Consider the following 23,135-nt stretch of genomic DNA (forward strand, 5'->3'; position numbering starts at 1 on the left):
CTGGGGGTTCTGTATAGTAGCCTCACTGAAATGGGAGAGGGGAATACTGAGCAGGTAGGACTGCTGGTCCCCCACTATCCACAAAAGCCAGCACTTCTCTATTTTTTTAAGTATTTTATAAACTGGAGTTTCACTTAAAATTTCACATGACAAAGAACTGCACTCTCTAAAAGAAAGCTTGAAAAATCACCACCTGAAATCTCTTTGCATGATGTCCCTTCTAGCTCTTGGCTTCTGAACAATAAAAACTCAAATAAATCCACGATATTTCTTTTGTTATAACTTTTTGTACTTTGTAGGAAAATAAATAGGAATGCCTTTATCTTACAGACTTCGCCACACTGACAATAACTGATACATTCGTGGATTGAGAAAAATTGCTGATAATTAAGGTCCCCATATATCCATCTGAATAGGCAAGAATAGTTCCCTTCCCTCTTGAGTTATCTGGTTAATTGCAACAGTTATCCCAGTTTGCTTGGCTCAGGAAGATGCAGTCTTTATGTCTGCAGTGTGGGGACATGTTCTTGGAGCCTCAGATTTCTCCCTCTTGAGTAGGAAAGTAGCCAAAGTCCCTAGGCAGGGTCACTTGTAGGCTTTCTTTTATTCATCAGGAGAAGCCAACTCTCCTCTCTCAGAAGGAAAGTGACTCTGAGAAGAAGTTATGGCAGAAAGGAAGCCCCATGTATACTTGGGAAGCTGAGCTGGGGAAAATGAACCACAGTGCAATAAGATCTGGTCACTCATAAAACCGTTCAACATCTTGGGTCAAAGGAACAGTGGCCCTAGATGATGAAAGGGATGAGGAATGTGATGGGTGTGATTTGGAAGAGCCCACACAAGTCACCAAATCCCCCTTGCCAACCATAGAGGTTCACACTGTAAGAAGACCATTCCTCTCCTTCATGGCTGGCTCTGTGGTCCAGTGCTTAGAAATGTGATTCCTTGGGGAAGAAAGCTAGGCTTCCATTTTATGAAGAATTACTGCTACCTCTGCTCTCCATATTTTCAGGAATAGTGGCTGAGATTTGAGAGGGCAGGGTTCTGATCTCAAGTCTTTCACTTGCTCACTGTGACATCTTGGGCAAGTCAGTTCCTTCTTCTAAACCACTGTTTCCTGACCCGTGAACCAAGGTGAATTGCATGGATGACTATCAGCCTAAATCACTCTGAGGAGTGGAAATACGTCTTTGTGTCCCAGCACCACCACTTGCTAACTATATGGCTTTAAGTCACTGAGTATCTCTGAGTCTCAGTCTCTCCACATCAAGACTGGGGACAATAATTACCTATTCCCAAGAGTCATTGTGGGCATTAACATGAATCTAAATCATATTCAAATTGTATGTGATATATATATGAAGTATTTTAAGAAAATCATATTAATCTTAATTGATATTAGATTATAGTAATCTAAACATCTGACATTAGTCGTCCTCAATAAAGGGGAGTTTATGTCCCCACCTCATCCACAGATATAAGGTTTACTGTTTCTCACTCTGGTAACCAGGTAAACAAAGTGTTCACCTCTTTAGGAATGATAGGAATAATAATAAAATAATAAAAATACTTATGGAGCATTTACTATGTATCAGGCATTGTCCTAGGCTCTCATGATTTAACTCATGTATTCCTCACAACCACCCTGACAGATGGGTATTATTATCATTCTCACTTTACAGAGGAGGAAATTGAGGCAAAGGTTTATGTAATTTGCCTAAGATCGTGCAGCTAGTAACCAGATTTGACAGCAACATGGCTCTAAAGCTTGTGTTCTAGACCACTAGCCTGTGCTGCCTGTGGAGAAGGAAGAAAGCAGATGGATGTTGAGCAACACAGTGGGTTTAGCACTGAGATGACAAGCGTCTTAAACATTTTAATCCTCCCAACCACCCCATGGAACAAGCATTATTGTTCTTGATTTTGGTTGAGGAATCTGAAGCTCTAAGGGGTCACTCTTCACTAGGTCTATTGCTTTCCGTTGTTTGGGACCAACTGTAATGCCTCCATCCTGAGCCAGATGTCCTCACCATCAACAGCCCCAGCCTGTGTTCTAGGACCCTAGGCTGCACTCAATATTCTGGATCTTCTGGCTTTTCTGCTTTCAACCTTAAGGACTCATCTCTGCTAGGCCACCTCCTCATGACAACATGCTTCTTTCTTATCTCCAAACCACCTCTTCCAAGTAGCTTTTCTGAGTTATCCTGGTTGTCACCAAAAGCTGGTGGGTGCTATCCTGACCCAGCTTCAAGGCAACTCCAGGAGAATAGCAACTGAAAAGCTTCTATTAATTGAGTATCTTTCCCCAATTATATTGCAAAGTGTTCCCGGGCAAGGATTATAGTTTTTTACTGTGTGGCCACAACACAGTATACATGAGTGTTTTCTCTCAGGCTTGAAGAAGATTTACCAAAGGTCTAAATTTACAAGGATACAGTGATATTGCAAGTAACAGATTGCCTGAGACCAAAAATCTTGAACCGGGAGACAGCTGTGCTTAGAAAAAAAAACCAAAAAAACTCCAAACTTAATAAATCACATACTGCAGAATCTTCTTTTCTGCTGGCTGACAAGGCTGACTTGAGGCACAGCTTTCCTTTGTTCCATACCACTTAGATAGGACTAAGTTATCTATTTAACTATCCATTTGACCATCTACCCATCCATTATCCATCTATGCATGCATGCATAAACCCACCCATCCCCCCTTCTACCCATCCATCATCCATCTATGCATGCGTGCATAAACCCACCCATTCCCCCTTCTACCCATCCATCATCCATCTATGCATGCGTGCATAAACCCACCCATCCCCCCTTCTATCCATCCATGCATCCTTTGTTCCATACCACTTAAATAGGACTAAGTTCTCTATTTAACTATCCATTTGACCATCTATCCATCCATCATCCATCTATGCATGCATGCATAAACCCCACCTATCCCCCCTTCTACCCATCCATCATCCATCTATGCATGTGTGCATAAACCCACCCATCCCCCCTTCTATCCATCCATCATCCATCTATGCATGCATGTGTGTGCAGCCATCCATCCTTCCATCCATCTAACCACCCGTTCATCACCCACTTGGTAATTTACCTACCCACTTATCCATCTAGTCTATAAGCCCACACACTCATCTACCCTTTCATACAACAACCCATCCATCATCCACCCATCCATCTTCCCATCACCCATTCAGCGAACATTTCTCAAAGGCCTACTATATGCCTGTCCCTGCCAAGTTCTAGAGATAGAAAGACAAAGGAGATCCTGATCTAGTCCAGATGTCTGATGAGAGAGCCAGATAAGAAACTTGTAAAACAAACAGTAATAAGAGTAATAAGAGCTACCACTTAAACAGCAGGAGGTCACTTACATGCCCGCTACTGTGCTAATACATCAGGTAGACTACTTTATTTAATCCTCACTATGCAGCGTTATTATCCCTGTTTTATGGATGAGGAAAGTGAAGCTCAGAGAGGTTAAATAAATTACTCAAGTTTATATAGTAGGTAAGTGGCATGGCAGGAATGAGAATCCAAGAAGCCTGACTCCAGAAGCCTGCACTAAGGGAGCCTGGATGGCTCAGTCAGATAAGCATCTGCCTTTGGCTTAGGTCATGATCCTGGAGTCCCAGGATCCAGTCCCACATTGGGCTCTCTGCTCAGCAGGGAGTCTTGTTCACCCTCTGACCCTCCCTCCTCTCATGCTTTTTCTCTCTTTCACTCACTCAAATAAATAAAAATTTTTTAAAAAGATGTAATTAAATTCTAAAAAAAAATGTTAGAAGCCTGCATTAATAATCACTATGTTATACTGTCTTCTGGAGTGATAAGTGACATGAAGTGGCAACACAGGGAGCTGTGGGACCATATCCAGGGGTAAGAGTGGGGAGGGGGATAGGTAAGGTAGTCTAGAGTTTTTGAGGCTTCCGTTGTGAAGTCAAGGAGCATCTAGATGGATGGAGGAAGAAGGGTACTTCCAGGCAGATGGAACTGTCTATGAAATGTAGGGGTCGGTTAGCAAGGTGAGAATGTCAAAATATTGTCAGGGCCTAGTTCCCAAAGAGCTGAAGGACCTTAGTCTCAATATAACAGCTCATAGGGAGAACCCAAAGAGCCAAGAGGCCAAATATTTTTCTAGATGAATATTTCTGGCAGGAGTGTGAGAAGAAAGCTGGAGGGAAGAGGGATTGGAGTCATGAATGCTACTGTAGGGGTCCAAGTAAGAAATGCTGGGGGCCTTTCTTGTAATGGCCATGGGGAAGGAGAAGTGAATGTGAAAGGTGAGTCAGTTGGTGATTAAACAGGAGTGTACTGAGGAGGACCTCCAGGGTTCTAATTGGAGCAGCTACCTGAATGGGTACAAACAGAAGGATTTACTTTTCAGTGTGTGGAGCAAGGAGCTATTTAGAACAGCATGGACAAAACAGCCAGCATGACCCACTTAATTTGGGCTGCTTTCCCACCTTGATGAACCACTGAAAATTATGTCATATGATTCAGCATCTCAGCAAATCCTGTTTTATATTTCATTCAGGCTAGTGCGGCATCCATTATCAGACTGGCCAAGTATGAGACCCAGCTCTGCCACTTATTAGCAATGGGATTTGGGGCAATTTCCTGCAATTCCACATTTTGGTTTTATGATCCGTAGCACACTACAAACTCAAAGTGGCACTGTCGCTTTTGGCCGGCCCAGAACTTCCCATTTCCTATCGTCTCATGTTTCCCCCCTGGATAGACGGTGCATTCCCTGAAGGCTCAGACTATGGTGAACCCTTCCCATGCTGCCCTTCCAACATCACGTCACCTCACCACAGTGGGTGTACTCCTGATGCTCCATGTTGATATTCAGGTCTGTGTTCTGAGTGAAGTTTTCCTGCCCAAGAGACAGAGTGTGAATCCTGAGCCCCATCTGTTCTAATTTCACAGGGCTCCTCCATTCAACACGTTTTTAGGGAATCCCCAGTATTCGCATGGCACGTTTGTGATAAGAATGAATCAGAATAGGCAGCTGATGGTCTAGTGGAGAAGATAAGATATGAATACAAATGACGAAAATAAACAGGATATAACATGGAGCCACAGAGAGGGGATCCAGATGGTGAAGAGACTGTGTCTAGACTGGAGGTCAGCAAAGGTTTTCTGGAGAAAGATGGCTTTTGAATGAGACTTTAAACAGGGGTAGAGTCAGGTGTCATCGAACTGAGCAACATAGGCATTGAATGAGGAGGAGACGTCACAAGCAAAGGTATAGGAATAGAGTAAGACCTTCAGTAAATCTGCCAAAACTACAGTGAGCAAGGGGTGGCGCAGCTTGACACAACTCTCCAGACGACCTATATAAAACATATGCTTATTTGCTCATCTCTACTCCATGAACTACCATTATAAGGGAGGAGAAGCCATCAAGGGATTTTTGACAGCAGGTTTGGAAGTCCAAGTTTCATTTCTGCAACATCACTCTGGCCGCACTGTGGAGGGTGGGTTGGAGGGGTGGGGCTGGGGAGGAGATTCAAGCAACAGAGCTATAGGGGCCTGCACCAGGGAAGGAGCTGCAAAGGGAATGAGGGGAGGATGTGACCAAGAGAAAGTAAAGGTGCAGGTTCAGAAGTATCAGGGTGGATACGACCCCATCATTTTGACTGATGGAATGAGAGGTAGTACCTGTTACAAAGATAGGGACACAGGATCGTGAGCAGGTTGGTGGGCAAGTGATGACTGGGGCTTTGACCATGAAAACCTCGAGGGATTTTCAAAGCAGGTATCAAGGCAGATGATATAGGGCGGTGAAGCTCCGGCGAGAAAAGGCGCAAGTAGAAGATCCTGCCCTCCTGGGTCATTCCCATCCCAAGGCCAGCAAAACTACACCTACCATGTGGATGCATCCACGCCTGAAGACCTGGGTATATGGCACAGTGGCTGCGTGCAGGGGAGGGTCATGGAATCTTCCTGGGGGCTTGTGGGAAGCCTCAAGGAAGAGGCAATTGTTGGGAGTCCTACTTGGAGGAACTTGGGTTGAGGGTTAGAGAGTGGCAGGAAGCTTGCCGGTGAAGACAAACGTCTGGCATTTGCTTCAGGGCAACAGCGTGCACGACAGCAGAGAATATTAGCAAATGATGCCTGAACCTGGGCCACCTGTTTCCTGTTCCAGGATTCACTTATTTTCTACCAGTCTCCATGGACTGACAGAATAGAAGCTACCAGCATTCAGTTAAATCTCTGGAGTCACAGAGCCTGGGTTTGTGTTTTGATTCTCCAAGGTCTGGGAAAATCATAAACCCTTTTGAACTTCAGTATCCTCATCCCTAGCCCCCCCCCCCAAAAAAACAGCAGAAAACAAACAAACAACCCCCCCCCCCATACGAGTACCAACATCCTACCTTGCTATGACTATTTGAAGTGTTAAAATCAGAATATGGGGACCATTTAAATGGAAAATCTACAAATAGATTAGAATGTATGTACTGATTTTAACACTGCCCTTAATATATTAGCTAGCAGTGGGTTTGGAGTTGGCTTGGTACAGTTGACGTCACATGAGAGAGTAATGTCCCTGTTGATATTATGCATTATGATCTCTTAGGCAGGTACAGGAAGTAAAGTCTTTCCCAATAATTAGCTCATTTGATCTTCAGAACAACCCCATGGGATTAGCTGCATCTCACAGCTGAAAAAGCAAAAGGCTTAGCTTTGTTGTTTCTCCAAGTCTAGCAGCAAATAAATAGAACTATAGAGATTTGGACCCAGTTTTTCTGCTTTCCTGTCCACAGCAAAAAGATGTCTATACCTATTAGACTGGGAGCTCCTGGGGCAGACCCAAGTCACAGAGAACCAAAGTACACCAAGGGATGCACATTTTTCTCAAAGTAGGTTCTCATATCTCAAAGTCAAGACACTTCAAATTCATTCTTGGAAAAGTTACCATCTGGCAAAGCACCATTGGCAGAAGATTAAGGCTGGACCAGGAAGAGCTGGGAAGGGGGAGGAGGAAGAGAGATGGAGGTGGCTAGACCCATGTGTAGGGACTGACATCAGAAAGGTCTCCCTAAAGTTGCTCAGTTTCCATTTGAAAAGAAAAAGGAATGGAAAGGTTAATGTGGGATCTAGACAAGTCTTGGGGTACAACTCTACCAAAGAATCCTGCTTCACCTGGCTCCAGGGTTTGCCCATGCAAAAGTAAATGGCTACACCTTAAGCCTTGGAGGACCATGCTCAGACTTCAGTGGGCGTGTCCCAAGGATTAAATTGGGATTATGAAGCTTGTGGACATGCATACTATGTGCATATCACCAAAACAAACATTGAAATGTAGAACTTCCCATATGTGAATGGCTAACAAACACCTTCACACACCAAGGTTAAGGCACTGAGGCCTGAGATTTCCATGTTCATTTTCAGATGGCACCCAGAGCCCTACAGTAGTAAGCCAAGGGACCACAGGGGTGGCCTAGCAGCCCTTTGACTGCATATTCCTTTGGGAGAGGACATCTAGTAATTCTAGAGGGAGGAGGCCAGGAGAAAAGATGACCAGGACTATAGTAATGAGAGTTTCTATTTCAAAACTCAACAAGGTGCATGAAAAGTTGGTATGTTCTATTACATAATGGCATGCAGAGACCCATTCTAGAACATTCTGAGGTCCAGATGTGATCAAGAGAACCAGGAGTAAAGGATGGACCCATTATCCAACCAATATTCAATATCTCAGTTAAGAACTATATCAGGGAGGAGCTCCAGTTTGCTTTCTTATAATGCTCAAGTAACCCTCTGTATCTCCATGAACCTCTGATTCTGCATTGACCTGTGTTCAAAGAGGCCCTCTCCGAAGAGCCAAAGGTACTATGCAAAATACAATAACTTGTATCTTCTGCAAATCCTGTTTGAATCACTCACCAACATTTCATATCCCTTCCTGCAACCTTACATTTCTAAATACACCCTTAATCCATTACAAAACAACCAAGCAGCAACAACAAAACAATTGATTTAACTTCCTTCATTAAGTTTTTCCCTTGGTCCCCTGTGTTTCTAGCTCATTCTCTGCCATTTTCTAGTTCAGTATCCCAAAATAAAACAACATCTTCAGAGGGTCACAAGGAAGCCCCAAGGCCAATGATGCTGAATATAGCAGGGAGAATCGAGGGACATCTTCTGTATATTGGAATACCTGGCTGGGCTTTGGGGAAATTGTTGAGCCAGCTGAATCCCTTAGGAGCAGAGGAAACAGGAAGCCACCACTCCCATGTCCATAGAGGTGACAAAGAAGACCCAGCTCAAGCCAGTGGAGGAGGCACATCAGGCATGTGACTTCAGAGTTCCTGCATCCAGGAACTAACTTGAGGTCACAGTGGAACATGAAGAGATGCTGACATCAGGATCCTGAGTTGTGATGATCTGCCTATTATTTGAGGTTTTCTTTTCCTTCAATACCTCTTCCTTTTAGGTAGCTGTGGACAGCATTCAGGCTAACAGTAAGTTGGTGACAGACTTAATTGAACAATGACGTTTTCCCCATACTTCTATATGGGGCTGGAGTCAGAAGAGCTCAAGGAGCTCACCAAATGCCTCTCTGTCCTTTGGGGGCATCTCTCAACATCAGAAGACATTGTACACTACTGGCAAGAATACAGATCTATACTATGCTCTCTTTTTCTCTTCTTTCCTTGCCTTGCATCCATCTGTAAATTATTACTGTCAACTAGGTTTTCTTTTCCCTTTCTCTTCTTTTTCCCAAAAGATACTGTGTATGCAAACAGTGATTAGTCCCCGCCTCTGCCCACCCCCATTGATGCCACAACATCTCAGATTTGCCTCTTGGGGACACATGGTAATCATGGGACTCCTCTTCCTTGGGTCTGATAGACAGTTTTGATACAGGTGAGAGATGACAAAGATATGCAGTAGAGGTTAAATCCATACAAAGGACTCACTTTCTACCTATTCCCATCCTGGAAACTAGAAAGCTCTTTCCTCCCTCCCGAAAAGTCACACGTTGCAGAAATAGCTGCAGAGAAGGAAGTGAAATTTCTTCACAAGCTCACAGACGATGGTGACGTGGGTTAAGCCAGGCTTTAGAAAGAGCAAAATTGGAAGAGCTTATCTGACTTACAAATCAGTGGCAAAGAATGAGAACATTTCAGGTCTATCAGAGAGGTATGCGTTTCTATTAAATTGGTTACGTTTTCCAGGTAGGCAATCCCAGAGTCACCTCTGCCTCTAATGTGTCTGTGACTCTAAGAAACATGTCAGCAATCTTACACGTGCTTACTGCTCCCAGAGAAACCAGCCTTCATGTTTGACTTCATCTAATAGCAGCTGACTTGTCACTGAGACCTACAATATGGTCTTACGGATGATGAGGATATGACAATGCAATGCTGTCCTTAATGCTTCAGGGGCCCTTGTTCCCGGATATTAATGTCATACCTTCCCTTCCCCCTCTCCCACCAGAAAAACAGTAGCTGGGTAAGAACCGTAACTCTCCCATCATTCTACTGAGAGCCCGAGGAAAAGAGTGATCCTGTTAGACAAAGCATATCAAGAAAGGACAAGGTCCTACAAGAAGATGTCCTAGCCAGAGGGAGGACTGGCTGATTCAGAAGAGAGTCATGAAAGACACAGGTATATTCTCGTGTCAAAATGGTCAAGAGAAGGCTGATTGCATGTATGGTGGGAATGCCAGTATTTCCGACTCACTGAACACTGGAAAGGGGGATTGAAAAGAAAAGTTTTCTGCATTTATATTCATGGGACTCCTTAGGTAGAAGCTGGGATTTATCTTTAGGACATTCTATCTCTTTGCTCTGGTGGGAAGCAAATTTCACGAGAGCTTTTTGTTCCACAGATGGAAGCAAGTGCCTGGTCCTTCTTACAGGGCTTGCCCTGAACTCTGTGAATGACAAACAACCTGAGCTTCAGGCTAAGGTGTTAAGTGGTTTCTTTAATGATGTAAAATTATCTTCAAGCTGGGGGCAGGGCATGCTAAGGCACATAATGTTACAGTGCAACCAAATGTTTTGTTTGCTCTGGTCTACTAGGGGAGTGGGAAGGTGGAGACCAAGAATGGGACCACCATGTTGAAACTGAGAAGACAGGGAGGTGGGTGGCAGGCATGGAAACATGGTGCCAGCCAAGGGGTCAAGGAGAAATAGGCCCTGGGACTCCCTGTTTGGAGTAATAACCTTGCATCCAGGGATAGTGACAGCTGATATGCATCAGTTTTCCTAGATGAATGGCTCCTTTCCAAAAGGAAACCGTCTGTAATTCCCTTATGAATCTCTGATAAACAGAAGATGTCAGTGTGGCAAATCTTGGGAATTTGGGGATAAGGAGGAGTCTATACCCTGGCTTTCATGATCAATGCAATAGGCGATAACTGTATTAGTAGACCCAGGAAGACATCTTATGGAGAAATAACAAGTAGCAAAATTCCAGGTGGGAAGGTATTATGGGACATAGAGTAGGAAAGAACCTTCCCTTGGGACTACTACACTACAAGAGGCTTATCTCTGCCATGTGGGGGTCAACTTGGGATGCTGCTAGTAGACCAATGAGAAATCACGGTGAGTGAAGGCAAAAAGGGTGAAACATTACTTTCCTCCATCTGTATTTCTGGGGCTGCCCAGTAATCCTGATGAGACATGATAGGTTACAATAGAGCAGTTAACTCTGAGAAGACTCATGACATGGAATCCCATGGCACACCATGGTGGGCCAACTGCAGGAGGGATCATTGGCTCTGTAGGAAACCACCCATCTCTGGGCCACTTGCCAAGTAGGCAGATGCCAACACAATGAGCCACAAGTGGCTCAAGGATTTCAGGATTTGAGCACTCATAATAGAAAATCCCTGCTCAGAAGTGACCAACAGAGCCAGAACCTGGACACACGGCAGTACTGGACCAGCTGGGGTCAGCAGAGTCTGCAGGGCAGCACCAGACACTCACCTCCTCTTGATGGTGAGCATGACACCCAGGAGAATGATGATGAACATGAGGAGGCCAGCGATCACACCAGCCATCTTCACGGTGTTGTCCACCTGCTTCTCTGGCTCCACAGTGTTAGAATTCTGAGTGGAGGCACCTTCAAGGGAAAAGAAGAAAAACTTTGAAAAGGCTCATATGCATGACTAGACAACAATTATAATGACAACAGGTTCCATTTATGGAGTGCTGACTATGTGCCAGGCACTACACTGAGAGCATTACACACAGTGTCCCATCTAGTCTTTTTGAGGATTAGTCCCTTTGTGATGTTGGGATTATTATACTTTTTTTTTCAGATGAAGAAATTGAAGTGCAGAGAAATGAAATGAGTGTTCCAAGGCTGCACAACAGCTAGGTTGGGGCACCATTACCCTCCAGGGAGATCAAGTGGAGGGTTTTATCCCTCACACTGATTTGTCCCTAGGATCAAACTATGGATCTATAATTTGATTCTTGGGTTTGTGGAATTATCCCAAGCCCTACTTTATTCTTTCTGGTAAATGGTGAAAACAACAGCTTTGTGTTAAGGTAACACGATTCAAATCACTGGAACTTTAAAGGTAAAAACATAAAGATTTTGTTTTGTGCCTTAGATGATACAAATGGTGTGGCAGAAATTTAGTGCATTGAAGGAACTGCCTGGGGTTCAGAAAACACACGTGACTAACTCCATTTCTGGAACTTAATGCTGATGCTACGTGCTCTGCCAGGTACTAACTTGTTGATTTAATTCCAGGTAGCCAAAAAAATGCCTCTGGCTGGCTTCTTCAGGCAATGGACCAGGGATCAGAGGTCCCTTCTCATTCTGGACACCTCCATGAACACCTCTGGAGAGTGGCCCAGAGGTTACCAGCACCCTGAATGAATTCCTTCCTGCTGTTACTCATATTCCCAGCAGTGCCATGTTTGTGTGTGGCAGCCTAAATCCACAGAATCCTTCCCCTGACACACCCCTACTTTTCTGCCTCATCAGCACCAGCTCATTCTTCGTCAGTGACTACATCTCCTCTGTTGGCCTGTGCCCCTGGGAGAGCTCCTTTCTCTTCACTAACTTCTAACTCCTTGTAACACTTTGCACACACCTCAATATATAGATATTAGTTATTTGTTTCTCCATCTATCTCTTCCAGTGGTCTGCAAGCTCCTTGGGGGGCAGATTATACCTCTTTTGTCTTTGTTTCCTCATGGTAGCACTGAGCCTGGCTTGTAATAGGTGTTCCCTTAATGTTTGTGATTGTTCAATGTTTAGCTGAAGGGGTGACATCTCTGCTCACACACATTTGTTCTCATGGAACCAAATTGAATTTCTCCTTTTTCAGTCATGTGTTCACAGAACTCAGATGAATTGAAGGGATGTTAATGTCCACAGCTACGATTCTGATTCCCCAAAGTCACTGATGTTTAAGAACCGCCCTCCAGCACAAGGATGCATCCCTTCTTCTTGGTTAAGAGTGTCAAGTGTTTTCCTGTATCAGGAGACATTCCCCAAACTGTCTTGTAACTGGGATAAGCTGGGTTTACTTAGTCCAGCCTCCGCAGTGGGAATGGACAGTCTCCAAGAACAGGGAGTGAGTGTTGTCATCTGTCTAATGCCAGAGTCTCACACAGGCCGTCCTCCTCCTCCAGTTAACAGATGATTACTAAACGATATAAAGAGAAGTGGACAGCAGTTGTTTGCTTCATTCATTCATTCACTTGCTACTGAGCATCCATGTGCCTGCCAATGGGATGGGATGAGAGATCCTTCTCCCAGATGGACTCATGAACATGGGATTTTATTCAGTTCCCTTCACCAACTAAAGGCAAGACCAGCTCACCAAATCCCAGGCCTGCCTGAGCAAGCTCCACTTATCTACAGCCCAGAGAGTTCGTGGGGGCAGTTAGCCAATCACCTCTTTGGCAGGTTGATCTCCTATCCCAGAATGGGGCCTGATTCCAAGCAGCACCCCCATAGCTTCCATTTCCCAGTTTGGAGCCATGATTTCTGAGATATGGCTAGTCCACTGCATATCAAACATAAGGGAAACTGAACACCTCAGGTGACAATTTCCTCAATTGTGTCAGAACCTTTTTATTTGGATTTGGATTTGGAGGAAGGAAACTGGCTCTGGAGCATTCACTGCCATAGCTAAACTTTATTTAGTGCCTGCTCTGAGATCCTATTCTAGAGACCAGGGGTCTAAGGGCAAAGGAGCCCTGGAGAGGATCCTGTTACCTTAGGAACACTGTTACTGGCTTGGCTTAAAGAGATTCATACTTCATTCCTCTGATAAATAATCACAAGCTCTCACTATATGCCAGGCATTCAGTGATATAGTGGTGAGCAAAACAGGCACAGTTCCTGCCCTCAAAGAACCTACCATGAGTGGTGGGTGGGGCTCACGAGACAGAATTAATGAACGACGAATCAGTAACAGTGAGCTTTCAAGTCTGTTAAGGATGAGAAAAGAGAGTCATGTGGCACTTGGAAAGCACATACTAGGGGAATGAATCACAAGCGGCAAGATGTGGCTAGTGGGGTGAGCTTCAAGGGACGGCAGGCTGTAACCAGGTAAAGAACACGAGAGGAGCCTGTGAGAGCCACAGAAGCAACAGAACTGGCTGAGGCTGTGTGATGGTGAAAGGAGCCTGGTGCATTCAAGAAATGAAAGAAACATAGTGTAACTAGGGTGAGAAAGCAGGGTGAGCATAGTGAGAGAGAAGCTGGAGAGCGCAGCTGGGGCCTGTCCGCACAGGGCATCAGAGGCCACAATGAGAGCTTTTGTTCTTCACCTTGAGAAACCCAGAGAGCCATTTAAGTGTTGTTCATGGAGCAATACTATGCTCAGATTTACTTTTCTAACAGATCATTCCAGCTTCAGTGTCGAGCCAAAGTGGCCTGAAGAGGCGAATTTGGAAACAGTAGCAGGCATCCAGGTGGGCTTAGGTGATGGAGGTGGAAACAGAATAAAAGAGATAATTACCTGAAATTCATATAAATAAAATCAAAACCTCTTGATGAGATGGATGGAGAGAATGAGAAAGATGTCAAGGTTTCTCAGACAAGATGTCAAAGGCAAGGTGTCAAAGACAAGATGTCTTTGGTTTCCTTTTTTTTTTTTAAAGATTTGAGTGCGTGTGTGTGTGTGTGCGTGCGTGTGTGTGCACACGCACATGTATGTGCATGTGCACATGTGCATGCACGTGTAGGGGAGAGGCGGGGGGGACAGAGGGAGAGTCCTCATCACACTCCTTGCTGATCGTGGAGCCCAATGTGGGGTCGATCTCATGACCCTGAGATCACAGCCCGAGATGAAACCAAGAGTTGGATGCTTGACCAACCACACCACCCAGGTGCCCCTGGTCTTTGGTTTTTATAACAAGGTAGATGATGGTGCTGTTTATGGGTTTGAAAAACAATAGGATAAGTATAGCTACAGAGAGAAAATGGGTGTGTTTGGAGCAATATGAGCTAGAGACACACTCTAGAAAAGGGGCTGTTAAAAACGCATGTCTAGAACTCTGGAAAGAGGTCTGAGCTGGAAGTAAAAGTGTAATTTATGCACACAAACCATATCTAAAGGCTGAGGTTGATGGAGCCACCCAGGGAAAGAATAAAAAGTGAAAGGAGAAGAAAGATATGCAGGCATATAAGAGGAGGCAGAGCGGGAGTGGCCAGACGGGTAAGAAAACAACCCAGGAGAACTGAGCACACTAGAACTAAGAAAAGAGTGTTTCAAGAAGGAAGGAATAATGAACCATGTCAAACACTGCTCCCAGGATGGAATCAAGATCCACAGTCAAGGGAAAGTGAAGGTCTTGGATCAGTGTTAGAAACCCTTCCCCAAATAAGTTCCAAGATGCCCTACACTGAAGTACCTTCAGTGGTGACCATGAACCAATGATGGTTCAATCCAGGGAGGCTTTCTGAAAGATCAGAACCGAGTGGTTTAGACAAATTCAATGAGATCAGCCAACAGGCATCAGAGGTGAAATCACACACTCTGTACAGGAACGTTATGAGAAGGAATCATGCTTGGCTGACCCAACCAGACTCCAGGAGCAGAGACATGAACATGGCCCGAGACATGGCCAATCCAACATCAACTGCAGCACCCTTTCAAGGGCATTTGCTGTAGCCACTGTAGAATTGTTCAAAAAGGAAGTATGCCAACCATGTTGAAAGGGGGTATGGGAATAGAGGAGATGGCTCTGGGACTGAAGGCCAAATAGCATTCCTGTGTGGTTCCTCCATCTGAGAAGAAGAAGAAAGGGATGGAGACCAAGCATGGGCTAGCCCTGCTCCTGGTTCAGAGTCAGAAGTATCCCCAAGAGGCTTAGATCTAAGTGCTCAATGGAGCAGATGGGACCCTGTGATAGGACTTACAGGGAAGCACATAAGGGTTGCCTTTTTTTTTTTTCTTAAATATTATATTTATTTATTTAACCAAGAGCGAGAGATCACAAGTAGGCAGAGAGAAAGGCGGGGGGCGGGGAGCAGGCTCCCCACTGAGCAGAGAGCCTGATGTGGGGCTCAATCCCAGGACCCTGAGACCATGACCTGAGCTGAAGGCAAAGGCTTAACCCTTTTGATGCCTTTTGATGGGGCCTGCTAGCAATGCGATGGGCTGTCTCAGGTAAGCACTGATAAACAGAAGCTTAATTACTACAATTTTTAAAAAAAATTCAGCTTAAATGATCCATTACTGGGTGTCAAGTAATGTGCCAAACAATTTTCATATATGGGTCATTTAATCGTCACAAAACTCAGAAGATGCTAGTTTTGTTTTCCCTTTTATATAGATAAGAAAACTTCACAGAAGGTTAAATGACCTGTCCAAGCCATATAACTAGTGGGTTCCAGAGCAGGACTCTGTGTACAGGGCTCACCCTCTTATCACTATAATGAACTGTCCTCGATAGAGTTGCAGTTAGGGAAATGCCAGAGCTGTGTCCACAAAGAAGGCTGGCCACGTGGCTCACTGGCCAGAAACCCAACGGAACTTTTCAGAGGTAGAACTGAGAGCCCTTAAGGAATATGGTAGCTGTGTTACTTTTCCTCTAAGCCCATCCTTTTCATGAGAGTCAAACTTAGTGCCGTATCAGTCCCCAGCCTCTAAAAAGCCCTGTTTCTGGCTTTGGGTAACTTCTATCTGCTAACCAGGGATGGGGATGGGAGTCTGCTGAGAGAAGGGGGAGGGACTTGGATATATTCTCTTCATTGCTATCCTCCATTGGGAGCCAGCCTGAGAACAGTCCACGTAAATCAGAACTGGCAGCTAAGCACCAGGTGGTAAATTCATCCAATTGGAGGAACTTCAAGGCTCTACATGAGTCCCCTGTGTGATGTAGTCATCAAAAACAATCTTGTGAGCTCAGCCTGTACTAACAGGAGACTACTGTCTCTGACATGAGGCTGCGTGCTCAACCTTATACCCGGATCAGCTGCACCCTTTCACCTCTGAGCACTCCCAACGCTGAGCCAGGCCTCTTAAAGCAGCTGCTGCCACCCCTGATCTCTGTCCACAAAATTTAGAATGGCTTAGAATCCATCCAGATCCCTCCTGGCTCCAGCTCAGAGTTCACATCTGGCTTTCACTAGACTACTTACTCACTGTTGCATATGGAAACCTGGTGCCCAAAGGAGAGCTCTTGGCCTCATGAAGTCTTCCCTCTCCCTCAATATCTTCTCCAAACAAAGGGTCGAGTCACTACACTTTCCTACTGCCTCTTCCCATGTTTCCAAGCAACCACCCAGGTTATATTCCTCAAGGACTCCTGCTATCCAACAAGGGCAATTAGCTTTGCTTCTTAATACTGCAGTAGTCAGACCACTCTGGTGAGGCTTATCCAATTGACTCTAGCATCTGAAAGGTACTTCCAGGGTAAAGACAGGCCAAGAGCCTTGCCACTCAGAGTGTGGTGTGAAGACCAGAAGCATGAGCATTGCCTGGGATCTTATTACAAAGGCAGAATATTGGGCCCCATCCCAGATCTAATGAGTCAGCACCTACATGTTAACAAGGTCTGGTTGTGAATCAGGTGCACACTGCAATTCAGAGATCATTGACTTTGGAGGAATGGCAGTCAGGTCAGGACTTTTCAGCCTAGAGAATGGAAGATGCAGATGAGACTTGGTTCTTGCCTTCAAAAAGCTGAAAGGCCATTGCAGAAGATGGAATAGACTGGTCCCTTCAATTTTAAAGAATGGCGTTAATATCAATGGGTAGAGTGACAGGGGTAGATTAGGGACCAACACAAGGAAACGTTTTTATGTGGAAGCACTATTCAGCAGAGGCTCAAGTCCAGCCCCCGGAGGAAGCATTATGATATAGAGAGAGGCATGAACGCAGTCATGGTACCCAAGTCCTGTTCCAGAGTTGGCCTTACTTTTCACCTGCCCATTTTGTCTCCACCTGTTCTTACCTCCTGGGCTTCCTGGATGCTTCACCAAGTCCAATCCCTGTGATGGGATGCTGACCTTTCTTCTTTGCTTATTGACACTGCTGCCCACCTCAACTCAGCATCCCTTGATTCCAGTGATACCCATGCTCAGGGTGAGAGACATTCTCCTTAGAGATACGGGACTCCCATGCGGTCTACCTCCAAATTCCCAAGTCACCCACAAAGGCAGGGGAATGTGCCACCAATAGTGAAAGACACTATGTGGAAACTTGGTGTTTTCCCATCATGCAGAAGGACTACATGATTTCTTATACACCTTTGGAAGCCAAGATTCTATGGTTTTATGAGATCAATCAAAAGCAATGGGTTTCAGACTAGAAAAACATGAGTTTACGTCCAGACTCCATAACTAACCAATTGTGTGTCCTTGATCAAAGCGATTAACCACCAGGTGATTTGATATCCTCATTTGTAAAAGAGTGAGTAAATGCCAAGTTCACAGGGATTTTCTAAGGATCAAATGTAATAACAGAAATAAAAATGTTTGATCAACTCTGAGGAACTGCTCACACATGTGACCTAGTGATGGCATGGCCCTGGAGCTGGTTCCAGGGTGGTAGCAGGAGTTTCCTGTGTCTATTAATAACTGTGGGTGTGCTGTGGGTGCTGAGGCCATACTTCCTTGCACTCTGCTGCCCGAGTTCATCTGATCCTTAGGATGAAGGCAGGCAGAGCCCCTGGAATGATTCACTTCACTTTCATCCAATAGGCGAGGCCTGCATCAGGCTTACATCTGGATGACTTAATGGCAGCAATAACAAAATTTGGCAACAAGGGATTAATGATTCATTCTCAAAGTGCTCTCACTGGCTACAGGCCCAATTCTATAGCTTAACTTCTGAGAATTTCCCTGTGAAGATTTGGAGCAAAAATAGAAGTCTCAGATAAAGAACATCTAATTGCAACTGATAAAACCAAGGACATCCTAGGGGATGCATAACCCATGCTGGTGATCCTTGCTGACGGTAAAGAAAGGAAGCTGGCTCTCGGGAACACCATTCCTAAAAGCTGCAATCTTTAAAACACACGGTCCCCTCTTAGCTATCCAAGGGCATATTATCCCCCAGTATTACTGTGCTGGAAGTTTACCCCGTCTCCTTAATGACTTCTTTTCTCGAAGAGTTTCTCTGTCTTTACTCTGGCTTTGCATGCATCTGGTACCCAGTGGAGAAAACCTTTCAAGCTCTGACTTGGGAGCTGGTACCTCTATGCCAGTGAAGGTTTTAAGGATTGCAGATATCTCTGATTATGGGGCAAGGGGTTGCCAAGAGGAGACAACAGGGAAAAGATAAGGAAGCGAGGCAAACTTCCGGCTCTTCTGAAGTCAGGTATGCACCATATCCCTTCTTGATTTTGCTGGAAGCAAATTCTTAGAATGGTGGGCTAATTTTAAGATGGAATTTAAGTCCAAGATCAGGAATAAAAGTTGGTAGGAAAGCATCTGGATACTTCATTAGATTCAAGCCTCCAGACTTTACAAATTGCGTCCCAAGGCATTGAGAGCATTTGTAATTGTGATCATGAACTACTTTGGCAGTCTTTGAGGATTGAAATTGTAGCAAACAGGAGGGGTGCGAGAAGCCTGGGGAGAAACAAATGCTGTTGTTGACTTTTTTTTTTTTTAATGGAAAAATGTGGTTTCCAGATATTTTGCAGGAGTAAGTGTGATGTTGATATAGGGGGAAAAAACCCATATAGACTGGATGATTAAATCAGAATTTTTCCCTTACTGTTTACTAAAGGAAGGAATAATCACTAGAAATCAGCACAGGCTCTGCCTCCGTCAGCATCCAACCAGGAAAAGGGAAACCACTCCAAACGTAAAATGGAGCAAATTTGCTAGACAACGGATACACAGGCATCAGGAGAGGATGGATGAGGCAGCCCAGATGGTACTGACACCAAAAGCCATTACCCAGCATAGACTGGAGAGACAAAAGGATGTGGTGGTCCTCATCAGAGCCCAGAGGTCAGGATCACCCAAAAGAAGCTGGAAGTCTGGTAGACCTCTGGGAGAAATGGAGTCATGGAGGGCACATAGCCATTGTCCAAGAAGGTGCCTGAGGCTAACAGGAAGAGGCTTCTCTTCCTTCTTACTGTACAATTAATGTCTCCTCTTGGCCAAACCTACATGCCAGTTGAGATGGGGCCCAGGAAACACAGCCTGCACATCTCAGCCAGCAAAGGAAGAGCAAAGGAGGGATGTGAGGCCAAACAGGCAAAGGGCCAGTGAGGATGTTCACCCCGATGCAACTTTTGAGAGGTGTCTGGGCTTGTCAATAGGGAGGAAGGCCCAGGACTGTGTGTTAATTTCAGCCAAAGTCAAGGCCAAGACAGAGACCTTGTGGCTAGCTTTCAGAAAAGGTAAGTGTTAAACTGGGTCATTCAGCAGGTAATGCTTACTGGTATTTTGATCTAGAATGAGCCAGATTAAGCGGTCTTTGTCTATAGGCCTGTCCCTGCTGTATCACGCAGCTCCATTCCATTACCGCTTTTCTTGAAGATTATCTCCCCTTATGCCCTCTTGCCAACATATCATATTCTAATATCGAAGGGATTGATGAACATGTCATGTGAATCTTGTTATACGGGCCAAATTATACAGACTTTGCTCAAATGATATTTAAACTTGACCTTTTAAACTTAAGTTCCCTCATCCTTTTTCACTTTCCTTGTATATCAACCACCATCTCTAAGCCCTTAACACATTGAGTTCAGTTTTATTATTAATCTCTGGGCTTTCCCTATAATTCCTTTCTTGATATTTAGGCACCATAGCATCCCATATAATTACACAGGGAGACAAGCCTTGCTCAAGTCTAAGTAACGTTGTCTCCTTTACTCCTAATACTCTTTCTCTGTTCCCACGATGACTAATTTTTTAAAATTTCCAACTACCTCCCCCACACCTGGGAACAGTGCCTCCCTCACTAGGTCTGGTTGACTATGGAGTGCTCGAGAAAGATTATTCCATCATTCTTCTAAGTGACATCACCTAGGATGTTTCGCGAGTAATAAATAAATTGCCTCAATTCATCATATGACAGTAATTGCTTTTAGCCAAGATTTAACTCAGAGTCAATGTCAAGGAGCTGGAAAACACTACAGAGACACAGGTTTTTCAAAGATAGCTCTACCCTTGCTGGAGAAAAACCATTTAATAAGTACTGAGTTAAGTGTAAAGAAGATACAGATTTCTAATATTCTGGCCTCCCTCAATATCACCCAGCTGGTCCTAAGAGGTTGGAATTGACTTCATCACAACCCATACAGCTGAAACCGCTAAATACTGCTGACACAGGTTGCCCTCTTTTTCAGCCTTAAATGGAGGTTAGCACCCTGTGAGATGGGAATAGCTTTAATTGATTGTTTGAAAGCACTTCGGCCACTCAAATAAATTGTTCCTCAAGTGCTGATTCTGCTTGGTCCTCTGCATCTCCTGCATCTGTTTCCAGGTGGACCCTGCTTTACACAGCAAATGCTCTGTGTAGGTCAAATTTTAATTCAGTTGTTACATACAGTAGGAAAGCTATGTAAGACCCCCATGACGAATCTCTCCTGGGTGCAAGAAAAATCCTTTATTGGAAATTGTTTTTTTAATGCATTCAGATTTTAGCATTATAGACTTATTTAAGAGGAGTCATGCCCAACTGATGTTGGGCCTTGTCATTACTGATGCATCCCTGGGAAGGCATGCCCTTTCAAAGTCTTCACCACTGGTGGGCTGAGAATTCCTTTATACTTCCATAGCTCCAACTGCTCCCTCTTGTGCCCAGAAGCCCAGAGTGCCAGGACTTAACTAGAGTAGGACCATGAGCTATGGTTAGAGTTGGATGCACTTTGAAGACTGCTTTAAGAGTCAGATCACAGTTAAGGTTAAAGAGCAGGATGTGGCTGAGGTAGGGGTCACATCTAAAGGAGGGAGAAGGAACTGGCCTGTGGTTGGAGTTTAGGACTGGTCTGCTGGTCAGTCTGTACCCATTCATGATGAAGAGGGAACCTATGCCTAGAGTTGTGATTGGACTTTGGCCAGCAATAATACTTAGCCCATGGAATGGACTGGTCAAAGCTAAGTGACCTCCAAATGGATTACACCCATTACCTTGACCTCATTAGCACCAACTCAACTCTAGGCCACAGAGGAAAAGTCCTGGACATCGCCTGATGAGAGGTGCTAGCACTTAACACTGATGGTGAGGACCACAAGGTGCTGGGCATGCAAGGTAATTCAAAGACAATCCTGCTGTCTGGGAGCTCACTACTTGGTGGGAGAGAGAAGTGTGCGAGCCAAAAATCAAAGCTAACACAAGTGTGTACAGGGAGGGGCACACAGGACTGCTTAGGCAAAACTTAACTACAAACTTGGTTTTCACATGTCATCAGTGATATGGGACATGTCAGGGGCATCCCTGAGATGCCCAGTGACCTCATTTCTCCCCTCCCTACCCTAGCTCCCTAGAGTCCAGGTGAGGCCTGCCCTGCCAACAGGGATGAAGAGGCTGAGTCAGCTCAATGCCAACAGGACCAGCTCCCCGCGTGTAAAAATCCATGCACTGAGACTGAGCACAGGGGGCTCAAAGCTGCTTAGCCACGGCAGAGAGCTGCACTCACGGCCTATGATGGGGATTAAAGGTTTATTCTGAAGAGAAGACAGAAGAGAGGAGAACACCCACTCTTTCGGATGCCCTGTGGCCAAGGAGATAGTCCCATTAGATTTTCCAGGGAGCCAGTATGAGGTGGTACGGACGGTGTGAGGGAGAGTGTGGACACCCTGAACAGACTGTATTCTTCCTGTGGAACGAGGGAAGCCTTCTCATGAGCAGTCACTGTAGCCGTGTGCCCCAAAGCCCATTGGGATGGCAGACAGGTCACATAACACCAGGATGCCAAGATCAGGTTACCACAGCCTGGTTGGTGAGGCAGAGGCCAAGGCCAGGATGTGACAAGCAACAGAAGCTAGGACTGTTCACAAGTAGGAAGCAGAACCCAAAAGAGGAAGGTCAGAGGCTAGCTGTGAGCTAAATGCAGAAAAGAGTCCACAAGGAGACCTCACAGTGTGGGCTCCAGAAACCCTCTGGGGAGGACAGCTTTTGGTTTTGGTATCACTGAGGTCTCTCCACTGTAACGGTACAGCCTTGAGGGCAGACTCCTGCCCACGGCCCAGGGCTCTGGATCCCTGTGTTTCCAAGTGTATTAGTTTTGTAGGGCTGTCGTCCCAAATTACCACCATTTGAGTGGCTTAAAGCAACAGAAATGTACTCTTTCACAGTTCTGGAGGGGAGAAGTCCAAAATCAAGACGTCCAGGATTCCTCCTGTGAGAGCAGGTAGAATCCTTCCTTGCCCCCTCCCACCACAGGTTTGCTGTGGTCCTTGGAAGTCCCCGGCCTGTGGCTACATTATTCTGCTCTGTCTCAGTCACCATACAGCGTTCTCCGTGTGTCTGCCTTTGCCTAATATCTCCTTTTCTTTTTTTCAAGGATTTACTTATCTAATTTAGAGAGTGTGTGCATACATACCCAACTGTGTGAACTGTGTGTTGGGGGGAAGGGTAGAGGGAAAAGGAGAGAGGGAAAAAGAGAATCTCAGCAGATTCTGAGCTAAGTGCAGAGCCCAACGTGGGGCTTGATCTCACAACGCTGAGATCATGACCTGAACCGAAACAAAGAGTCAGATGCTTAACCAATCGAGCCACC

At 45.1% G+C, this 23,135-nt stretch overlaps 1 protein-coding gene across 13 annotated transcripts in view; it reads right to left on the reverse strand.

The window, feature by feature from the left end:
* PTPRT (protein tyrosine phosphatase receptor type T) overlaps nucleotides 1-23,135 on the reverse strand; it is a 1,093,025-nt gene that overhangs the window by 177,596 nt on the left and 892,294 nt on the right. For all 13 annotated transcript variants that reach the window (XM_045981319.1, XM_045981314.1, XM_045981318.1 and 10 more), the window contains one exon: nucleotides 10,959-11,094. In XM_045981319.1, coding sequence (XP_045837275.1) covers nucleotides 10,959-11,094 — 136 coding nt within the window. The remainder of the gene's footprint in view (nucleotides 1-10,958; nucleotides 11,095-23,135) is intronic.

The sequence above is a fragment of the Meles meles genome, chromosome 16, assembly GCF_922984935.1.
Source record: "Meles meles chromosome 16, mMelMel3.1 paternal haplotype, whole genome shotgun sequence".
Classification (NCBI taxonomy): domain Eukaryota; kingdom Metazoa; phylum Chordata; class Mammalia; order Carnivora; family Mustelidae; genus Meles; species Meles meles.